This window comes from Ambystoma mexicanum, chromosome 10 (assembly GCF_040938575.1).
Source record: "Ambystoma mexicanum isolate Mex_15411 chromosome 10, UKY_AmexF1_1, whole genome shotgun sequence".
NCBI classification, from domain to species: domain Eukaryota; kingdom Metazoa; phylum Chordata; class Amphibia; order Caudata; family Ambystomatidae; genus Ambystoma; species Ambystoma mexicanum.
In genome coordinates, this window is record NC_090932.1 from 1440427112 (window position 1) to 1440446474 (window position 19363).

The window sequence follows — 19363 nt, forward strand, 5'->3', positions numbered from 1 at the left end:
GAGGGGGGGACAGGCGGAGGGTTTCAGAACACAAGAGTGATATCTTATTGCAGCCATTCCTGGCAAATATGCATGCAGTCTATTGCAATAAAGTTGAAAAAAGAAGAGAGCATCTTAGTACTGACATTTTTAGGGACTATTTAGTTTCCCCATAAGAATAAGCAAAACAGGCAAGGCAAGTAAAGCAGAAAGCTTTACTGATCTCCAGAACGTCAGAACAGGGTTCAAAACGACCACAAAGAATAGGGTTCACTTAGGAATCTATGGCGGGAAAGCTGCAAAATGAAAACATTTCCCAACAACAAAGGTGGTCAACTTTAGCTGCAACATAAATGCTTCCACACAAAAATTGGTCTAAGCCATTTCCTCCTAGAATGCCTATAAGAGCAATGGATCGGCACTCGTCCAGAGGCGTTTACCACTCTCGGTAAATCCATCTCCCCCTGCAGGTCAATTCAACAAATGGGAGAACTCTGAACCTCAGTATTATGTTAATGCTTTACCTTGCCCTTTCCTTATATCACCAAAGCTTGTTAATGCTTTCAGTTACCCTTTATTTGTATTACTAAAGATTTTTTTTGGGGGGGGGGTTTGTTCATACTCTCTCACACAGGAACTTGCCATGCTCTGGGTGGGACCTGGTCTCTTTATTCAGAATGTGTGGTGATATTGAACGCTTCCTTGCATATGACCTGCCCTTTAACATAAGAAGAAAGAACAAAACATGCTCCAGTCCGAACCATTAACTTATGAAACAGTACGTCTAGTGCTACTCTTTAAGGTTACAGCATCTCTTACTGTTACAAAACAGTCTCTCAGTAGTCAAGGTACTGACCTTTCTCTCCTCATGGGATACCGGGCTAGTATGGAGGACACTGCTGCCCATAGGATCAGTTTCACTGGTGCAGAGTCTCCAGGCTCAATGAAGGTTCTCATTGGAAGTTTCCAAAGCCTGGGCATGAAGAATTAAGAGTTGGCTACTGAGCTACACACTTATCTTCTAGTTAAATGTCCACAGGAAAGTACTGACTGACGCACAGAATCTCTGATATTCGACTTCTGGCTTGACAAGCTACTAAAATAGACTTGAGTTTATTGTAATGGTTTGGGAATCTCATTGTGCAGTTCCCATAGAGCCGCTTATCTCAGTGATCCCCCAAGTTTGAGGCTTGAATGGTAAACTTAGCTTGTTGGGTCGTCTACTGTTCTTGACCAAAATGCTGTTCCTCTCTTCAAATCAGCGGCAATCATACATTGTCCGATACTTTCCTCGGTGCTTTGACACAAGTGTCTATTCCTGACCATCTCTCATTCTCAGTGTTCTGACACTCCTTTGTCGGATGTGATGGCAGTGACTCTTTTGTCACCTGACATGTTTTTTTAAATTTATTTTTATTTTCATACAATCAACCATACAGTCAGCTATACACCAAAAACAGCACAATAAAAATGTCAATAAACATCAATGACAGTGCAATTATCCCGTTACGATGCTTCATAATTCACCCATTTGTCAAATTTCACATTTACCAACTGTATCATAACATTGTCCACCCTCAAAAACGTCCCTTCCCTCCCCCACCCATTTCCCAATTGGCCTTTGTATAATGACTTGTCCACTCTCCATAACTCTTTTGTCTATGTAATCTACCCTTTTATACATCTTGTTTTACTCCCTCAGCATCGTGGTGCCTTTCTCCAACATTTCCTGGTTTAAATAAAGTCTGTGTGAGTTTGATGCACTGCAATAATGTCGTCCCCTAGGTCCTGCTGGTGCATGCTGACAGCCTGCCTGCTTCCATACCAACGTCTCTACTAATGTCAATTTTTGCAAATCTTTCCACCATATCTCAACTAGCGGGCTTGGCACAGATTTCCAGTTCATGGCTATGCAGTGCTTGGCCAACACGTAGGCCAAGTCCTTCAGTTTGCCCATAGTCTTCCCAGTCTTTGCATGTTGGTATAGTTGCAACATGCATGCAGCCGGAAATTCATCATTTAGTTGTACCTCACCTACTGACATTTTTTGGGCAATATCCTCCCAGAACCTCCTTATAGTTGGGCAATCCCAAAACATGTCATGCATTCCGGCATTTACAGCATCTAATTTGGGGCAAACTTGTCTATCTGCGCTTTTAAATTCTGCGACTGTTTGCAGTGTTAAATAAGCTCTGTGCGTTATGTACAGTTGCAAAAGCGTCAGTCTTGCATTTCTGGACTCGCACTTATTATATTGTAGCACCTTGAGCCATTCAGCATCTATAAAGGATTTGCCTAAGTCTGATTCCCATTTCAGCTGAATTCTCAGTTCCAGCCCAGAGTGATTATCTAGAAGCACTTCATATAATCTCGATATAGCATGACCTCCCTCAGATATATTATTATGCCTGATCGTATCCCCTCCAGCTGTTGGCCACCCACTCCTTACTGTAGTTATATTAGTTTGGTGCTGAAGTTATTTTCCTTCATGTTTTCCCGAGGTCGCCTGTAACTGCTGAAATCGCATTAAGATGTAATTCGACAGTAGATCCCCAATTGTGGCAATCCCGCACGATTCCCACTGGAGTCGTACACTAGCTCTCAGGCCTCTGCCATCTGGCATTAACGCTGCCAGGGGTAGGTGTGGCAATACTTGGTCTTTCTAAGTGTGGGTATTCCTTTGACTCTGGGGGAGATGGCGGGGGATACCCATAATAGGTCTTTTAAATATAAGTGTTTTATCGCAGGCTGTAGCAGAGTAGTATCTATTGTTGGATCATCCGCTAGCCAACCTACCACATACAGAAGTTGACATGGAAGGTAGTGCAGCTCAAAATGCAGTATTTTTAGCCCTCCACTCTCATTTGTCCTCTCGGGTGTACTTAACACTACTGTGTGCCTACAATTTTGCCACAGAAAACTCCTACACCCTTTGTCAAGTCTGACAAAAAAGTGTTTGGGAATGCTATAAGGGATGTTCTCAAAGGAATGCAGCAGTCTGGGTAGCGCTACCATTTTTAAGAGTGCTGCTCTCCTCATTACAGATAGCGGCAGCCTACCCCAGAATTTAATTGAGTTTGCAATTGTATCACGAAAGATTATCCATGTTTTTCTTACCTCTGTATCCTTAAAACCTGTTGATGCCGTCCTTTATATGCTTGTTGTATCTTTAATGGCGGCCACTCTTTGCCTTAACTTTTGTTGGTAGTCCCTAAGACTGTTGATTCTGTCCCTTATCCTTTCTCTGCAACCCTAAAGCCTTGGGATGGATACCGTCGTATGTTTCTAAAGCAAAACAAAAGAAGTGATGACTGGAAGGTTTTGAATTAATCTTCTCCCTGGCAACCCTCCAGACCATTGTTCTTTGCTTGCCAAGCCATTACAGAAAGGTGAAAGACCATATGCAAATCAGGCTCGGTCCCGCCCCTTAGGCCGGAACATGTCTGGATGCTTGTGGTCTCGTGCAGAACGGATGTGGCCAAGCAGTTCGGGCTGGACTGCACCTTTTGGGGTCGGACAAAGCATGATTTGCACATGGTGTTTCCCCTTTTGTTGTGGCTTGGCAGACGAAAGTAGATGGTCTGCCCAAAGCATTGTCAGAAGTTGAGATGAATTCTAAACCTTCCAGCCATCACCTCTTTTGTTTTGCTGTGTCTTATTTTTCTATGCATCCATGTAACCTGTTAATGCTGCCCCTTAGCCTTTATTTGTATCTCTGTAGGCTGCCTTGTTTTACCTTACAATTTCTCAGAATCCTTGAAACTTGTTTCTCCTGTTGCTTAACAGACTCTTTATTTGTGATAAGGCAGCATGTTAATGTGTGGGAATTACAAATATGAAGAATGGCAACACGTTGTTTAACCTGTATGTTTTGCCGGTACAGATTTGAAATGTTAGTTAAATCTGTTTGTTTCTCATTTAAATTATGAATAAATGCCTGAACATGATCGTTTCCATTTATTTAGTTTGCTCTTTTATGGTCTTTCTATTTTTCATATTGTAGATGGAAGACATAAGTCACTGACTATCTATGCTGGACTGTGTAACTTACTGTGGATAATTGTTGACATTATTTGTATTTAATTTCTTTGTTTATCGTTATCTAGGTTCTCTCCCGTGCTCTGATGTACATTCCTCAATTAGGGAAGTATGCTGAGAGCATCTTGGAAAATGGGAGTACAAGTGGCAGAAAACTTGCCAAACTTCAAGGAATCGCCAGACAAGCCATAGCTGCTCTATGTTCTCTGGGAGGATTTAAGGAGACCATTAAGATCGGTTCGGAAGTGCAGGTATTTCTCCTCTTAACCTACTTTAATGTGCTTGTTTTGAAAAACTGTGAGCACAGATGCATGAAAAAAGTATCTTTAAAATGCCACAAATAGTTAATTGTTTTTTTTTTTTATTATTGAATATAGTTGTATTACAGCAACTTTTTCAATTTTATATATATTACAAAAATCCATTCTTTCATAAGTAAAAGCAATAAATCAATAAAACAAGCATTTACAATTACAACCACCTTCCAAATCAAATTTCACAATTTAAGAGTGTTGGCTTAACATGATGCATATCAATCATTCCAGGTTTAGAGATTTTAAAAAATTGATGGTAGCAATCCTTATGCCCATACATTCAGTTGCAACCAGAGCGACCCATCTGTTACTCGGGTCTATTTGTGCAAAATACACAAAATATTTAGCAAAATGAATGTTTCTTAAACTCAAAAGTTTAGGGGCTGTGCACTCCAATAATAAATGTTGCAAAGTTTCAACAAATTATGTGTTTTGACAAAACCTGCACCAATTGAAGTCTGATGTGATTTGTCTCCTTCTTACTTTAACTTCCCTAGTAGGCCAGATATTAAACCGCAGCCTCAGGATATCAGATCTAATAGCAGAGGAAGGAGACAAGCACAAATACGAGGCAATGTCTTTATAAGCTTTAGGTCCAAATGTTGCAGGATCAAAATCTTTATAGGTTAAACACTTTACTCGGGTCTCAATCCAGTCCATCATGTGGACTTTCTTCTTTGCTCTCTCTGGATGATCTAATAAAAGGCTCAGTGAAATATCGGCCTTTACCATAATAGAGAGAACATTTGAGGACCACTGTTTCGGGAACATTTCTGCTGAGTTTAGTATGTAACTGGAGATAGCCGACAAGGCGGAATTGTCCTGTGTTGAAAGAAAACATTTACGAAATAATGCGCATAAGCGCCAATTATGTTGGGCAATTAATGAAATTAAGCCCAATTCATAACGCATCATCACCCCAGGAATGCATTGCGGTAAATGCAGAATGGCTCGCCAAAATTTGGATTCTAAGTCATTAAGAAATCCAGTTGGTAAGATTTGCGTTTCCATACCATAAAGAATAGTTGGGACAACATTTTGATTCCAAAATAGAAGGGCTGCTTTGAGTGAGAATGTGCCATACTTGGATACAATTATTCGGGTCTGACAAATTGCCATAGTTAGCTTCTGTTTAATTTTATTCAGCTGTGAGTCTAATGTAGGACAACCATCAAAAATGACACCCAAATAAACATAATTTGGAACTATCTTTATGGGAATTGTCTCAATTTGCCACTCTAACAAATGCTTACGTAAACCTTTAGGGATAAACGTAACAATCTGTGTTTTAGCAGTATTTACAAGTAATTCATTTTCTTTGAAATAGCTGCAAAGTACTGACAGAAGATTACGTAGGCCACTAGGTGTTTTTGACACAAGGACAAGATCATCTGCATACCATAATGCACTCATTTTAACACCATTTAGCATAGGAGCGTCAGCCACTATTTTAGTAAAGATCCAACGAACATCATTAATAAAAAAGTTGAACAAGGCGGACGCTAAGCTGCATCCTTGTTTTAACCCTCTGTACGTATGAACAGGGGATGATAAAAGACCTTCAGCGTTTAATCTTACAAAGATCTTAGTTTTTGAATGCAATGCAAAAATGATGTCTATAAGAGTAGAGGGACACTCCGCTTTGATTAACTTGTTAATAAGTTTAGGTCTTGAAACCGAATCAAAAGCGGAATGTAAATCCACAAATGCAAAATATCTAGGCTGTCTCTTACACTGGGCTTGTTGTCGGATAGCATTTAAAGTAAGTAAGTTAACACTAGTACCCAGACCAGCCACAAAACCAGTTTGTGCTGGGTCACGATGACAGGCTGCAGATGCCCAGAGATTGAAATCTCTTAATACTAACTTGGTGAACAACTTCCCAGGAGCGTCCAATAACGCTATCGGGCGATAGCTTTTAGCGTCCATGCGATCACCCTTCTTATAAATCGGGATAATCACGGATGAGCGCCAAGAGTCTGGTAAACATTTGGTTTGTAAAATGTGATGAAATGCATTGTTAAGAATTAGAGCCCATTCATTTATGTTTTGTTTAAACATCCAGTTGGTAAGTCCGTCAAGGCCTGCTGCTCTTGACGAGGACGCTGTTTTAATGAGGGACTGGATGATATTTTCAGTATATTGCAGCTCCCAACATCTTGCAGAACTGCCATTATAAATGTAGCTACTCATCTTAGGATCGTCATATAAAGTGTTGAAGTGTTTAATCCACACAGCTTCATGAACACCATTGAGTTGGAAATACGCTTGTGGAGCTGTGCCACATTTATTTAGCAGTTCCCAGATCAAACCAGAGTTTTTATTACAACATGTTTGTAAAAACCTTTCACTATCTAGTTGGTATAGTGCGGCTTTCCTTGACCGTGCCCAATTTCGATATTTTGTATTGACAGACCTGACCGCTTTAATTTGTTCAAGTAATGGTAATTTTCGAAGTTTTCTGATCTCTTTGCGATGGGCTTTCTTTCTCTCATGGAGAGCCATATCAAACCCATGAACATGACTTCTCGGTGGTCTGTTGTGAACAGGCTGGATATTTGCAAAGGTACTTAGAACATCTATATAGGACGTAACCCCTTGTGCTCTTTGATTGTTTAGTAAAATTGCTTCATTCAAAGCCAACAGTTTATTCGTAGACCACTTAAATCGATTTTTACCATTATTTACTGTCAAGGTTTGTTTATAATAACGTGCGTTTTTTTAGGCAATCTGGCGCTGGGACTGACCAAGATAGAGCTAGCAGATGATGGTCGCTAGTTGTTTGTTTTACAACGACGAATTTAGAGGCATTCATAAAGATATTGTTAGATATGAAAACATAGTCAATTGTGGATTTTGAATTACCTCGCTCCCAGGTGTTCATTGAGGGGATATCTCCTATAATTTTGCCATTTTTAAGTCTAGATCTTTCATAAAAGACATCCACCGTACTCCATTGCGATTTTTACTCATTGGATTATGCTCGACACATGAAAAGTTTAGATCACCCATTACAAGAGTTCCAGATATATTGCCCTGAATAGAGATCAATTCAAAAAGAGACGACAGAGCTGTGTAGAAATTTTCATCAGTGATACCTACAGGGTTTCTGTATACATTAATAAGGGCATATGTGCGCTTCTGAAAGGAAATTTTAACCAATTGTATGTATTTATTTGGCGCTCGCCAGGGGGAAATTTTATAACCCTTGCTTACTTTCACCGCAACTAATAGGCCGGGAGTGGGTCTACCTTTGCCACTATGTTCAGCTGGAAGGAGACTGAGCTCATGGTCATCCCAGACAGGCGGCTTTAGTAACCATGTTTCTTGTAATGCTACAATATCATATATATTCAATTGATTATTTGATGTCCATTGCAAATGGGAGGAGCCTCGGGTATTCCAGCAAGCTAGTGAGATTTCAGTAAGAGGCGAATGTATTAGTGGTTATGAGTTATGATTGACAGAAGCCGACAAGCCTGTGCGTAAGTCATTGGTACAGAAGTTACAACCACATGCTAATTGAGATTTGAATTTTGAAGAATCTTTGTTGCTTAACTCATTAGAGGGTTGGCGTGCTGGATCTTGAGCTAACAAGAAACCAAGATTGAATAATTCCATTCTTGCATTCCGAAGAGTATTGCGAACTAATCCAGATTTAATCCATAATCTTACTACGGAGAGATTCTTATCACACAAGAACTCTATTTGATTTATGTCAGAAGAAACAATAGCATCCAAACCTTCAATATCTCCAAAGATATTGAGGACACTAGCCCGACATAAATCATATTTTGGGTAGGACTCGTCGCAACACTTCAAAATTAAAGTATGAAACAAGCTGAACTTCTTTGACAATGCAGTACTAACATCATCCGTGTGATGGTTGTTAATAGCTTTGCCAGTTTCTGAGTTCATTCTAATGTTTTCTTTTGCAATATCTTGTTTACAACAACTATTTCCTGGAAGTGGATTCTGATTTAGACTAGTACCAGATCTATTGTTACAGGAAGGTGCTTCAATAACACTCTCATTAAGTGGCTTGTGTATCTGAGAAGGAAGGGCTCTACCACTCGGAATTTCTGGCAGGGCCTCTGAGATTTTTTTTGATAAGTAAGAATCTACCGCAACTCTTAATGAGGTTAAACGATCGGTACAACCTGCTAATGGGTCAACTGTTTGAGCATGCTTAACTTCCCTACTTAAGGTTGGTTGTAAATGTGCTGAAAAAGTCGTCTGCACAACGGGCGAAGGTTGTATCTTGTTGGAAGATGTTAACAATAAATTTACCAACTCATTCAGGGGATCATATTCCACGGGCGGGATTAAAGCCTCCTTAGGGGCCACCTGTGGAATTGAAGAAATACATGACATAGCATTAATTACCGAGGGTACGCTCGGGGTAGTATCTAATTCAGACTGTATAGTATCAGCACCACTATCTATAGATATAATCGGTATACAAGAATTAATTTTTTGGGCTCCTGCCAGGGGACACTTTTGAAGCTGTTTTTTAGAGCCAATCTTAGTGGCTACAGCTTTTGATTTTTTGTTGTTCGCCGTTGTGCGACTATTCCTTTGAGGATTAGGCTTGTGACAGCTGCGTGAGTGATTGTTATCAATATGTTGAACAGCATTCATAGCTGGAGAATCTATGCTAATCCAAGACTCATTATTTTTTGCAGTCCTGGTGTCTTCCGCACACTCGATTGGTCGAATGACATTAGAGAATGTTGGTAGTGCAGAGGTTAAGCTCACGGGTACTGCACTGGCGGCTTCCAAAGTGCGGATACGATGCATAATAGACGCACCAGGATTTTCGAGCAAAGCTTGCTGAGATGAGACATATGTTTCAAGAAGAGACTCTTTGCTCCAAATTTCCAAAAGACGAATTTGTATTGGATTTCACTGTACTAAATAGTTAATTGTATACTTTTAGAATGATGTGTTGATGCACTGCATGAAAGAAAACGAAACATTTGATACTTTGTTCTCAATAGCAACGTGTGATAATCAGTTTGTTTCTCTACAGCTGTAAAGAAACAGACAAGAAAACCAGCAGACTATCTATCCATGTTGTGAAAAAATGTGCAACCGCATACAAATTCTGAGACTATTTATAGGGTTGCAGAAAATGAAAATTATACGTTGATGTAATTCATTTATTTAGTTACGTTTGAACATCAGTGTTCCTAACTGGGCATCTTTTAACCTTGAGCACTACACTGGCAGAGCCCCATCTGCTTGTACATCTTTGCCATTCCTATTGACATTTTCTCTTTACTTTAGGTGGGCCGCAGCACTATACGCAGCATTAGCTGCCCAGTAACCACCAACCCATGTGACATCTGTGCCGAGCTTAGAACAATGCTGAGTCTTGCTTTCATGTCTGATATTTCGATATTCCTGTACAGGGTTTTGCAGCCAATATTTTGCAGGAGTCTAAAGATCTCCCTGGTTTTGCCAACTCTGTAACCAAAGGCTGTACAGCATCCTATGTGGCCTAGCGAGGGACTTTCTCCAGGCACCAATGACAGAAACGTGTCCATTTACTCATGTATTGTGTCCTGGTGCCTGTCTGTCTTCCTTTCTGGCCACTTTGATGATTGCCATAATTCTCTCGGACAATCCTAGGTGTCCATACTCTAAGCCCTCAGCGACCAAATTGCCAAGGATTGGGGTCAAGGACTAGGATGCAGAACCATTCCGCATTGTTCCTGCAGTAAGTCTGACCAACTTGGTAGCAGCCATTGGGCCTGACACTGGAGGTTTTGACTATCTTCGAACCGGAATATTTTCTGGCCGAATGGAGACACCATGATGATGTGACATCCTTTTGTGCATTTCAATGTGTGCAGCACTTTCGGGTTGAGGGGACGGTTGGAAACAAGTAAAGAATCTGCCCATCCCTGGGGAGAAACAATGCTCCCAGTGAATCTGGACCCTTCCATGATACATGTGTAACACCTGGCCCAAATGGGGCCTTTAAAAGGGGATCATGGAGAAATATATAAAGAAATCACAAGACACAAAGGGGTTTTAAAAAGCACTTTTATTTAAGGTGATGTGTTTGTGTTAGGCAGTGGACTTGCCTGACTGTACCACGTTATCCACCATGGGGGACACATGGAACCTTGAAGAGACTGAACAACAATGGGCAGGCCTCCCCTGCCAAGAGACCGAGACATGCCAGGTGTCGACGACGAAATCCGAAAATGGAGGAGGCACCCCGATAACCCGGGCGGTGTCCTCCTCCTAAATCTCCCTCCCCCTCCTCAAAGGAGGGGAGGAAAGGCAGAGCGCGGCAAAAGCAGGGAAAGCCCGCGAAAATGAGAACAGCGCGGCAAAGGGGGAGGAAAAGCCCGCGGAAGGGGGACAATGGAAAGGGGCGGAGTTATCCCCCTTTAAAGCAGGCGGGTTCCCACTGCAGGCATCATCCAGCCTTGGCGGGGGACGCCCGCCTGCCACCGAGGACTTCGTTTTTCGCCTGCCACCGAGGACTTCGTTTTTCAAGGGGCTGTGACCAGACGAGGAGGTTCGTGTTACCCCAGTGAAGGAAGAGGTCCGGTATGGAAAGTTCCAGAGGTTCCAGAGAAGGTGTTGCCCAGTTCACGGGAGCGGGAGATGGAGATGGCGCAGCTTGAGCAAAGAAAGAGGTAAATGGCTGGGCACTGGGTGGTCGCGGTTCGTGCAGCTTAATCCCACGCAGGGCGGATTTGGGTTAATTAATGAGACATGCAGGCAGGACGGTATCAGCGTTCAGTTACTGCGAAACTCCCCAGGGAACTGGGTTGGGGAGGGTGTCGGAAGCGAGAAACGGTGTCGGTCCGGTAGCACAGCCAGTAGAGCAGCTCCCTTCGACATCTGTGTAGGTCCTGCTGTCGCAGGTTCGAATCCCGGCAGCGCCAAACTCAGCCTTTCATCCTTCCGGGGTCGGTAAATGTACACCCCACACTGTGGGTAATAATAAGCAGCGCTCAGATGCCTGAGCGTGCTTGGCGCTATATAAAATGCTAAAGTAATTAAATTATTGGTGGTTTGAATCTGTGGATTCCTTTATCCATGAGGGTCAAGGAAGATTAGGAGACTGGCGCGGAGAATAGGCACAAGTCAGTCAATAACATAATGTGATTGTAAAAGTAGATAGGTTAGCAGTAAGCATAGACAGTATGCGGAGGCATTTAACGAGCGTCCGGGGAAACAATGCAGTTAAGGTTACTGTTGGGGGAGGTTAAGATGCACGCCTCGCGGTTAATTATTTCAAATGTTTGCAATGAAGAATGGCTAAGTAAAGTCAAGGAATGTGAATTCAGCATGCTGGGTGATGCGAAGGTATGCGGTTATGGCCGGTTGGGTTACGTGCATCGGTCTGGATGCAGGCCTAGTCGCAGTAACTTAAGGATGTGCTGGCTAGGGGCTGCTTTGCCCCGCGGGTAGGCAGCCACAAAGGGGATGTGGGCCACAAGGGTGAGAAAAGGGCAATAGAAAGATAGTTGTCCAGGTGCGGTTGCTAACATGCTTGTATACATCAGGGCGCGAGGCTTGCAAATAGGATGCATTTGCTGGGAGGTGTTTCCCAGGCACGGGGTGCAAGGCGCATGCAACGGGAGCCTGGCTAGCTCAGTCGGTAGGGCAGGAGACTCTTAATCTCAGGGTCGGGGGTTCGAGCCTCACGCGGGGCGAAAACAACTAACATTTAGCTGGACGGTTAGCTCAGTTGGTTAGAGCGTGATGTTAATAACGCCAAGGTCACAGGTTCAATCCCTGTATAGGCAAGCTAACAGAACGCGCCTATAAACAGGTGTTCCTGGGGCACGTTTTTATGGTGATGTAGCCTAAAGGCTTAGAGCGGTGCAGCCTTTGTCCTGGTTTATGATTAAGGTCGAGAAGGGATTAGGTGGTTCCCGACTTTTCGCACCGCACATTATGAAACCCATAGGGCATTTGTAAAACGCCTATACACAAGTGTTTCATGGCGCACGCTTTTAGGATGATTTAGCTTACGGGTGTAGGCCGGTGCAACCATTGTGCAGGTATATGCTTAAGGTCGCCAAGTGAATAGGCCGTTTCTCAATGTCATATTTCGCACATTAATAGTAGCGGCAACAGAACTTGCGGTGTAAGTGGCATATTGCAGCTTTGGTTGTCGGGCTAGGGGTACTGACCGTATACCCAATCTGGTCACACAGTGGGGGAAATGTTGCAGTTGCGATCGGGGTGTCCACCAGGAACAGGGAAGTGATTGTTGTTGGCATGGCAGTGTGAAGGTTGGCCGATGAGGGTTTTAAAGCTGCAGTCATACTTTATAAAGAGGTGGAGGATAGCTTTGGGGACAAAGTGCTCGCCTTGGAAGGGCGACGGTACCAAGCACCCCAGGTTCGGTCCGCGCTCAGAAACCATGGGGTATTAAGCGCACTGTAAACAAACTATCATATGGCATACACAAATATTGGGGGGTCTAGAAATGCAGCCAGGTATCCTTACAAAGCGGTTGTGCTGTGTTGTATTGGTGGTCAACTTGTTGGTTTCATGCACGGCAGTTATTTAATGGTTATTTAATTTTCGCCCCGCACGTTAAGAAACCGTTATGGCATTTATAACACGCCTATACACAAGTGTTTCTGGGCGCACTTTGTTAGGACGACTTAACTTACTGATTAGTGCAGGGCATCAAGGGCCAGGTTATACTTGCGGTCACCAAGTGAGTAAGCCGTTTTCTGAAGGTTCGCGCCACACGTTAGAAACAAAGATGGCGGCATGCAGGGCTCCCTGTGTAACAGGTCGCCGGTCATATGGGATGCAGGGGAGTTCGTCGCAGAGCGTCGTTTATACGCTATGCAATTTGAATGGCGGGTAGAAGCCGCCGTTGGGGGTTGTAACAATAGAACAACTACAGAATAAAAGAGCCTGGCTTCGGCCATCCCCGCGGTTGGGGATTACAAAGATCAGAATGAAATCGGCTGGGCGACACATACCAACCAGGCTTGCAGCAGAAGTGAGGCTGCCGATAGAGATCACGCAGGGTTAGGGCGCAGCGACGGTCCATTAATTGGTTAAACACGGGTACCCGTGGAAAACGCACACCAGGTGGGTTATTAGGAAATTTAAAGGGCCACTTTGTTTCGTGCGCAAGAACATTAAAGAGGGCAGGTCAGCTCGTCACTTTAGTGGTATACCGTATTTCTGCATCATCCATTCACTCTTGGTTAATTGTTTGTACATGCTTCCATAGTTTCGCCCTTTGCGTTGTTTGGGGTGATGGGTATGGGAATATATTGAGCGATGCTAATGTTTGGGTTGTGCAGCCCAGCTGGGGAAGGAGTTGTGGCTTCTGTTGCCTCTCTTGGACGGGATGGATTGAAGAAACGGGGATCCCTAAGGGCATTTGGGGGTTCACCCTGGTAACGTAGTATGGCATGACTCTGTCCAGTGGGGGTAGGAGCACCGCTAGGTTATCCTTACAGAATAGCGCTGCAGGCAGTATGGCAGGTCCCGGTCCATTATATGGGGCAGCGCGAGGAGGCCCGTTGTACAAAGTGCGCTATAAGAGGGTTGCATGTTCCTTCACGCTGAAGTTGGGGATAGAGGTATGGCGCTATAAGCGCAATTGCATTAGGCGTTCACGATAAAGGGGAGTGCCAGGAGGAGGGTACGATTTAACGGCACTATGAGCATAATGGCCTGACCCCCTTACAGTACCCAGAGGTACAGCACTCGCCATGGCACAGGAAAATTGTATGAAGGAGGCAGCGCAAGGGGAGCGCCACGGGGCGCGTACTTCTAAATGTCGCTAAGAGCATTATTGCATGCCTCTTGCCAGTTGGGCGTGGGAGCGCCACAAGGCTAGTATGGAAAAGGGCGCTGGGAGCATTCCCAAGTATGGGTTTCATTCCCCAATTATGAATGCAATTCAAATTCCCAATTATGAATTCAGCAGACAAGGGGCCAGTTGTCAGGCGTACACACTTAACAAAGCTGCAAAGTGATGCGAGGGGGGAACAGTTTGGCTTGGGCGCAAGTACTTGAAATTTAAAAACGAGAGGTGGTACACAGAGAAAAGCAGGAACGTGTTTAAAGGCGCAGGTAGCAGGGTCAGCGCAGCCCTGCACCTGACCAATGAGAATGATCAAGTATCAGTGGTAAAGGTGTGCACGGCAGGTAACGATATAGAGTGAGTTGTGGGATAGCACCACTAGGTACGCCTGAGGAAGGAGAGGCAGTCTTGTTGGTTATGGCAGTTGCCTTACATGTTAAGAAAAATGGAAGGGGGGAGCCCGCTAGTGAAAGATGGGAGGCGGTACACACAGGACAGGAAAAAATGGTACCTGGGCTGAGACAAGGGGGAAATGAATGCAGAGGTACAGGTCTAACAAGGGACTATAAAGGCAGCTCCTCCCGTCCAGCGCAGGCAATCACCCGGTTGGTAGCTCACAGCAGGCGGAGCAAGATTAAGGTGGGGGGAGGATTAGTCCAGTAAAAGGGTAGATGAATTGCTAAGGGTGGAAAATGAGTCCCTGGTTGAATATACAAGAGAGTGAGTGCCCGGCCCAGCACGGGGCGGAGGAAATGTCACCGGAAATTGGGCACAAGGTGCACAAAGCCCCTGGAAAGGTATTGCACGGGGCAGGCATGGGCGGTGCAACCCAAGTTTCCCGTAGGTTAACCCAGTGGATGGCAATTGGGCACAAGGTGCTCAAAGCTCTTGGAAAGGTATTGCACAGGGCAGGCATGGGCGGTTCAACCCAAGTTCCCCGTAGGACAACCCAGTGGATGGCAGACATTTGTCAGCAGTAGGGACAGAGCCCCATAGTAGAAGCCAGCTCAAAACTCTGGGAAATGTAACAATAAGGAAAGACGGCACAAGACCACGGATTCTTGTGGGGCGAGAGGACGGGGAAAGGGGAAGTAAGGCAAATGTGGTGCCTGAAATTCTAACTTTAAAAGTGTCCCGGAGCAGGCTCGCCCTGGTTAAGGCGGAGCAGGATGGAAAGGGGACAGATGGAAAGAGTGTCCCGGAGCAAGCCCGCCCTGGTTAAGGCGGAGCAGGATGGAAAGGGGACAGATGGAAAAAGTGTCCCGGAGCAAGCCCGCCCTGGTTAAGGCGGAGCAGGATGGAAAGGGGACAGATGGAAAAAGTGTCCCAGAGCAAGCCCGCCCTGGTTAAGGCGGAGCAGGATGGAAAGGGGTCAGATGGAAAAAGTGTCCCAGAACAGGCACACCCTGGTTAAGGCGGAGCAGGATGGAGCTGGAACGAAGGAAAGAGGGTCGCAGAGCAGGCTCGCCCTGGTAAGGCGGAGCAAGAGGGAAAGGTGGCAGGGGCAGAAGTACAGCAGACATGGCCTTAGCATCTTAAGCTCCACTGAAAATCTCGAAAAGTTGGGGCTCATCGGGTGGCATGGGGGGAAGGAGGTCTGGGGGTGAGAAGGTACATCAGGCCGAAAGGAACTTAAAATCGACATGCCACCTTCTTTCCCCACCAGCAACAGCCGGGAGGAAATGAGATTGGGATGGGTGGGGTGCCGGGGTTGATAGGGGCGCAGCAGCAGGTGCGCAGATATCCTGGGAAACAGCAAAAGAAGGACATATTGGCCTTATGTCTGGGTGGTGCTGACCCGACAAGCCTGGGAAAGGGGGCCTCTGAGGGTTTTTGCCAGAGCAGTCACGGCTTGATTAATTTTAATTCCCTTGAGTATATTATGGAAGTTGGGGGGCATTTGTCACCAATGGGGTTGGAGATATTCTTCTGGACACTTTGCACAGAAATCCAAGAAATGTGAGGAAGGAAGCAGGGGGGAGCCACAGTGGGCGGTAACCCACCTGTGGCGTGGCGGTGTTTGGGCAACCAAACACAAGAGACAGACTCCGGATGAGCCAGGAGAAAGCGGGAAGGGTCTTCGCCCTTTCCAGACCAGCGCCCCTTGGGAGCCTAAAACGGCAGGGGCGTCTGGGGGGAACAACAAGGGCTCAGCTTCCCCCAAGGAAACGGCACTCTCCCCGCCCACGGATACCTGCAGGGGCAGGCGAGGCTCAGGCGCAAAGGGTTGGGAGAGTTGGGCCTATGATGGACTTTTGGAAAGCAAGGGGGAAGCAGGTTTTGGACATGGAGCGGTCGCCGCATCTTCCAAAGTATTTCCACTAATGTGTGCAGTATGTTTTATGATTTTGTGGAAAATAAATCTGCGGCCTTTTATGCCAAAAAACTAAGCAAGGCTCATGTCACGCTTTTCTGGGGGGGAAAAGGAGGAATGAGCTATTGCTATGTAAGGGGTCCAAAATGGACGGATGCACGGGTTATGCCAGGTGTCGACGACGAAATCCGAAAATGGAGGAGGCACCCCGATAACCCGGGCGGTGTCCTCCTCCTAAATCTCCCTCCCCCTCCTCAAAGGAGGGGAGGAAAGGCAGAGCGCGGCAAAAGCAGGGAAAGCCCGCGAAAATGAGAACAGCGCGGCAAAGGGGGAGGAAAAGCCCACGGAAGGGGGACAATGGAAAGGGGCGGAGTTATCCCCCTTTAAAGCAGGCGGGTTCCCACTGCAGGCATCATCCAGCCTTGGCGGGGGACGCCCGCCTGCCACCGAGGACTTCGTTTTTCCACCCACCCACCCTACAAATAAGGACAAGCAGGAGGCCTGACCGTCGACGTCGCAGGACGGCAGGCGATGTGGCGGTGTTTGGGCAACCAAACACAAGAGACAGACTCCGGATGAGCCAGGAGAAAGCGGGAAGGGTCTTCGCCCTTTCCAGACCAGCGCCCCTTGGGAGCCTAAAACGGCAGGGGTGTCTGGGGGGAACAACAAGGGCTCAGCTTCCCCCAAGGAAACGGCACTCTCCCCGCCCACGGATACCTGCAGGGGCAGGCGAGGCTCAGGCGCAAAGGGTTGGGAGAGTTGGGCCTATGATGGACTTTTGGAAAGCAAGGGGGAAGCAGGTTTTGGACATGGAGCGGTCGCCGCATCTTCCAAAGTATTTCCACTAATGTGTGCAGTATGTTTTATGATTTTGTGGAAAATAAATCTGCGGCCTTTTATGCCAAAAAACTAAGCAAGGCTCATGTCACGCTTTTCTGGGGGGGAAAAGGAGGAATGAGCTATTGCTATGTAAGGGGTCCAAAATGGACGGATGCACGGGTTATGGACTGGACTGAAAAACGTTAGGTGACAGTTGAAAGTAGAGCCAGGAGAAAGAAAGACAGTGAAACTAAAGGAATGTAAAACGGATAGAAAGACAGAAAGAAAAGGGAGAGCTGTGTTCCCTGGGGGACTGCCCTGACCCCCCCCCCCCAGGCTGTCCTGATGGAGTCAAGCCAGCTTGCGCCTGCCAGCTGAAGCCTGGCATGAAAGGAGGCCACAGGCCGCGTGTGTGGTGCGGCCTGGGTGAGGAGATACGGCTGCACCCAGGGCCTCTTGTGCTGGACGGTCCCCGAGCGGAAGCGTGACCTGGGAGGCAGTGGCCCGGTGGCCAACCCTGGCGGTTCAGCAGCAAAGAAAGACCTGGGCCACGTGTGCAGTTGCCCGTGCGGGAAGCCCACCCGCCCCATAGCCAGACATTAAGGAAAGAAGAACCCCAAAGGCACCGGCAGGAAGACCGCCAGCACCACCAGTGGGCCTGTGGAGCATCCGCTCTCCCCGGGGCCAGACGGGGAGAGTGCTGTGAGCAGGGACTTGCCTGGATCTCACGCCACAACGTGGTATGCGGCAGGGGCTCATTCGTAGAGTGCGTCGGCTTAGCGCTGTGACTCCTCCCATGTGGGCAGGCCTGTGCAGAGTCCAACAAGGACTTTCCCTGCCTGGAGAATGATAGGGCACCACCACGGAGGAAAAATTAAAGGCTCACCAAGCCCTTTTAAGGGACACGAAAAAAAAATACTGTCACAGAGGAAACATTAGGCTCTGTGCTGCCAGCAGGGAGCACAGGCTTATAAGCTCAAATGAACATTTAGGGCTGCCAGATCCCCCAATAAGATAAAACCCCTGTCACAGAGGAAAAGAAAGGCTTTAGTATTTATAAATATAAACTGCACCACCACGGAGGAAAACTAGGGCTTCCAAAGCCCAGTCATTGTAACCACCACTGCCACAGAGAGAATTAGCGAGAATAAGGGCTCCCAAAGCAGCCCTAGGGTGTTCTCACATGTTTTCCACAACAGCCACCTTCGGCAGAGCGGGGTCCTTTCAAACAGGGCAAGTATGCCACAACATTAGCCAGGTAGTGTGCTTTGACTAATATTATTGTAGATTTATGGACCGATAAGTGAGATATGGCTATTTAATTACTGCTGGGGACTGATAAGGGAAATGTTATTAATAGGGGCAAGACTGAAGCTGCCTGTGTAATGCAACTGGTGGTAATCAGATTGGTACGTGGGAGGTTGGGTGGTTCAGAAAGCAATGCACAGTGGGAGTAATGGGAAACCTGCTAAAGGTCACTATGCAGAGGTGTTTAGGCAGTGGGGTTTATGCAGTGGGTATCCTCTACCCAGGTGATGGCAGTATTAAACATGGAATGGAGCATGAGTGTATTTAATGGTTTTGAAGATGTTTAGCAAGTTAATCCTTTTATATAAAAGGCCAATAGGGCATCACAACTCCCTTCTGGTTTACTGTGCCTTATTTAAGACCAGTATTGTGCCCTGTCTCCTGTTTAACATCCTTTATTTGCACGTTGCTCAGCGCCCCACCAGAGCAGCTCGTCTTGGATGGTGGGGGGGGTGATGTCAGTGGGTCCGTTTATTTATAATACTGTGCTCACCGAGCCAATAAATTAAAATGGGCTACACATAAATATTGCACTTTTTGTACTTTCATGTAAATAAAAGGGTCCACAGATGTCGAACCCCAAGATTGGAATATTGGCAACAATGCCTTCCGCATGACCTACCACTCATGTGGCGTGTGGGTCATTTGACTCATTACTCCCGCCTTGATGGTCGCTTCCCCTGGCAGGTGGGAGGCAATCTGACAAATGACATGTTCCAAACGCCATGTCCAAATCTCTGTGGCAAAGAAGTGGGGACCTTGTTCCTTCCTGCTTGT

General features: G+C 46.0%; 1 protein-coding gene across 8 annotated transcripts in view; it reads left to right on the forward strand.

Moving 5' to 3' along the window:
• Window positions 1–19363, forward strand: part of HECTD4 (HECT domain E3 ubiquitin protein ligase 4) — a 4298785-nt gene that overhangs the window by 2039880 nt on the left and 2239542 nt on the right. For all 8 annotated transcript variants that reach the window (XM_069619495.1, XM_069619492.1, XM_069619493.1 and 5 more), the window contains exon 41: window positions 4086–4268. In XM_069619495.1, the coding sequence (XP_069475596.1) occupies window positions 4086–4268 (183 nt within the window). The remainder of the gene's footprint in view (window positions 1–4085; window positions 4269–19363) is intronic.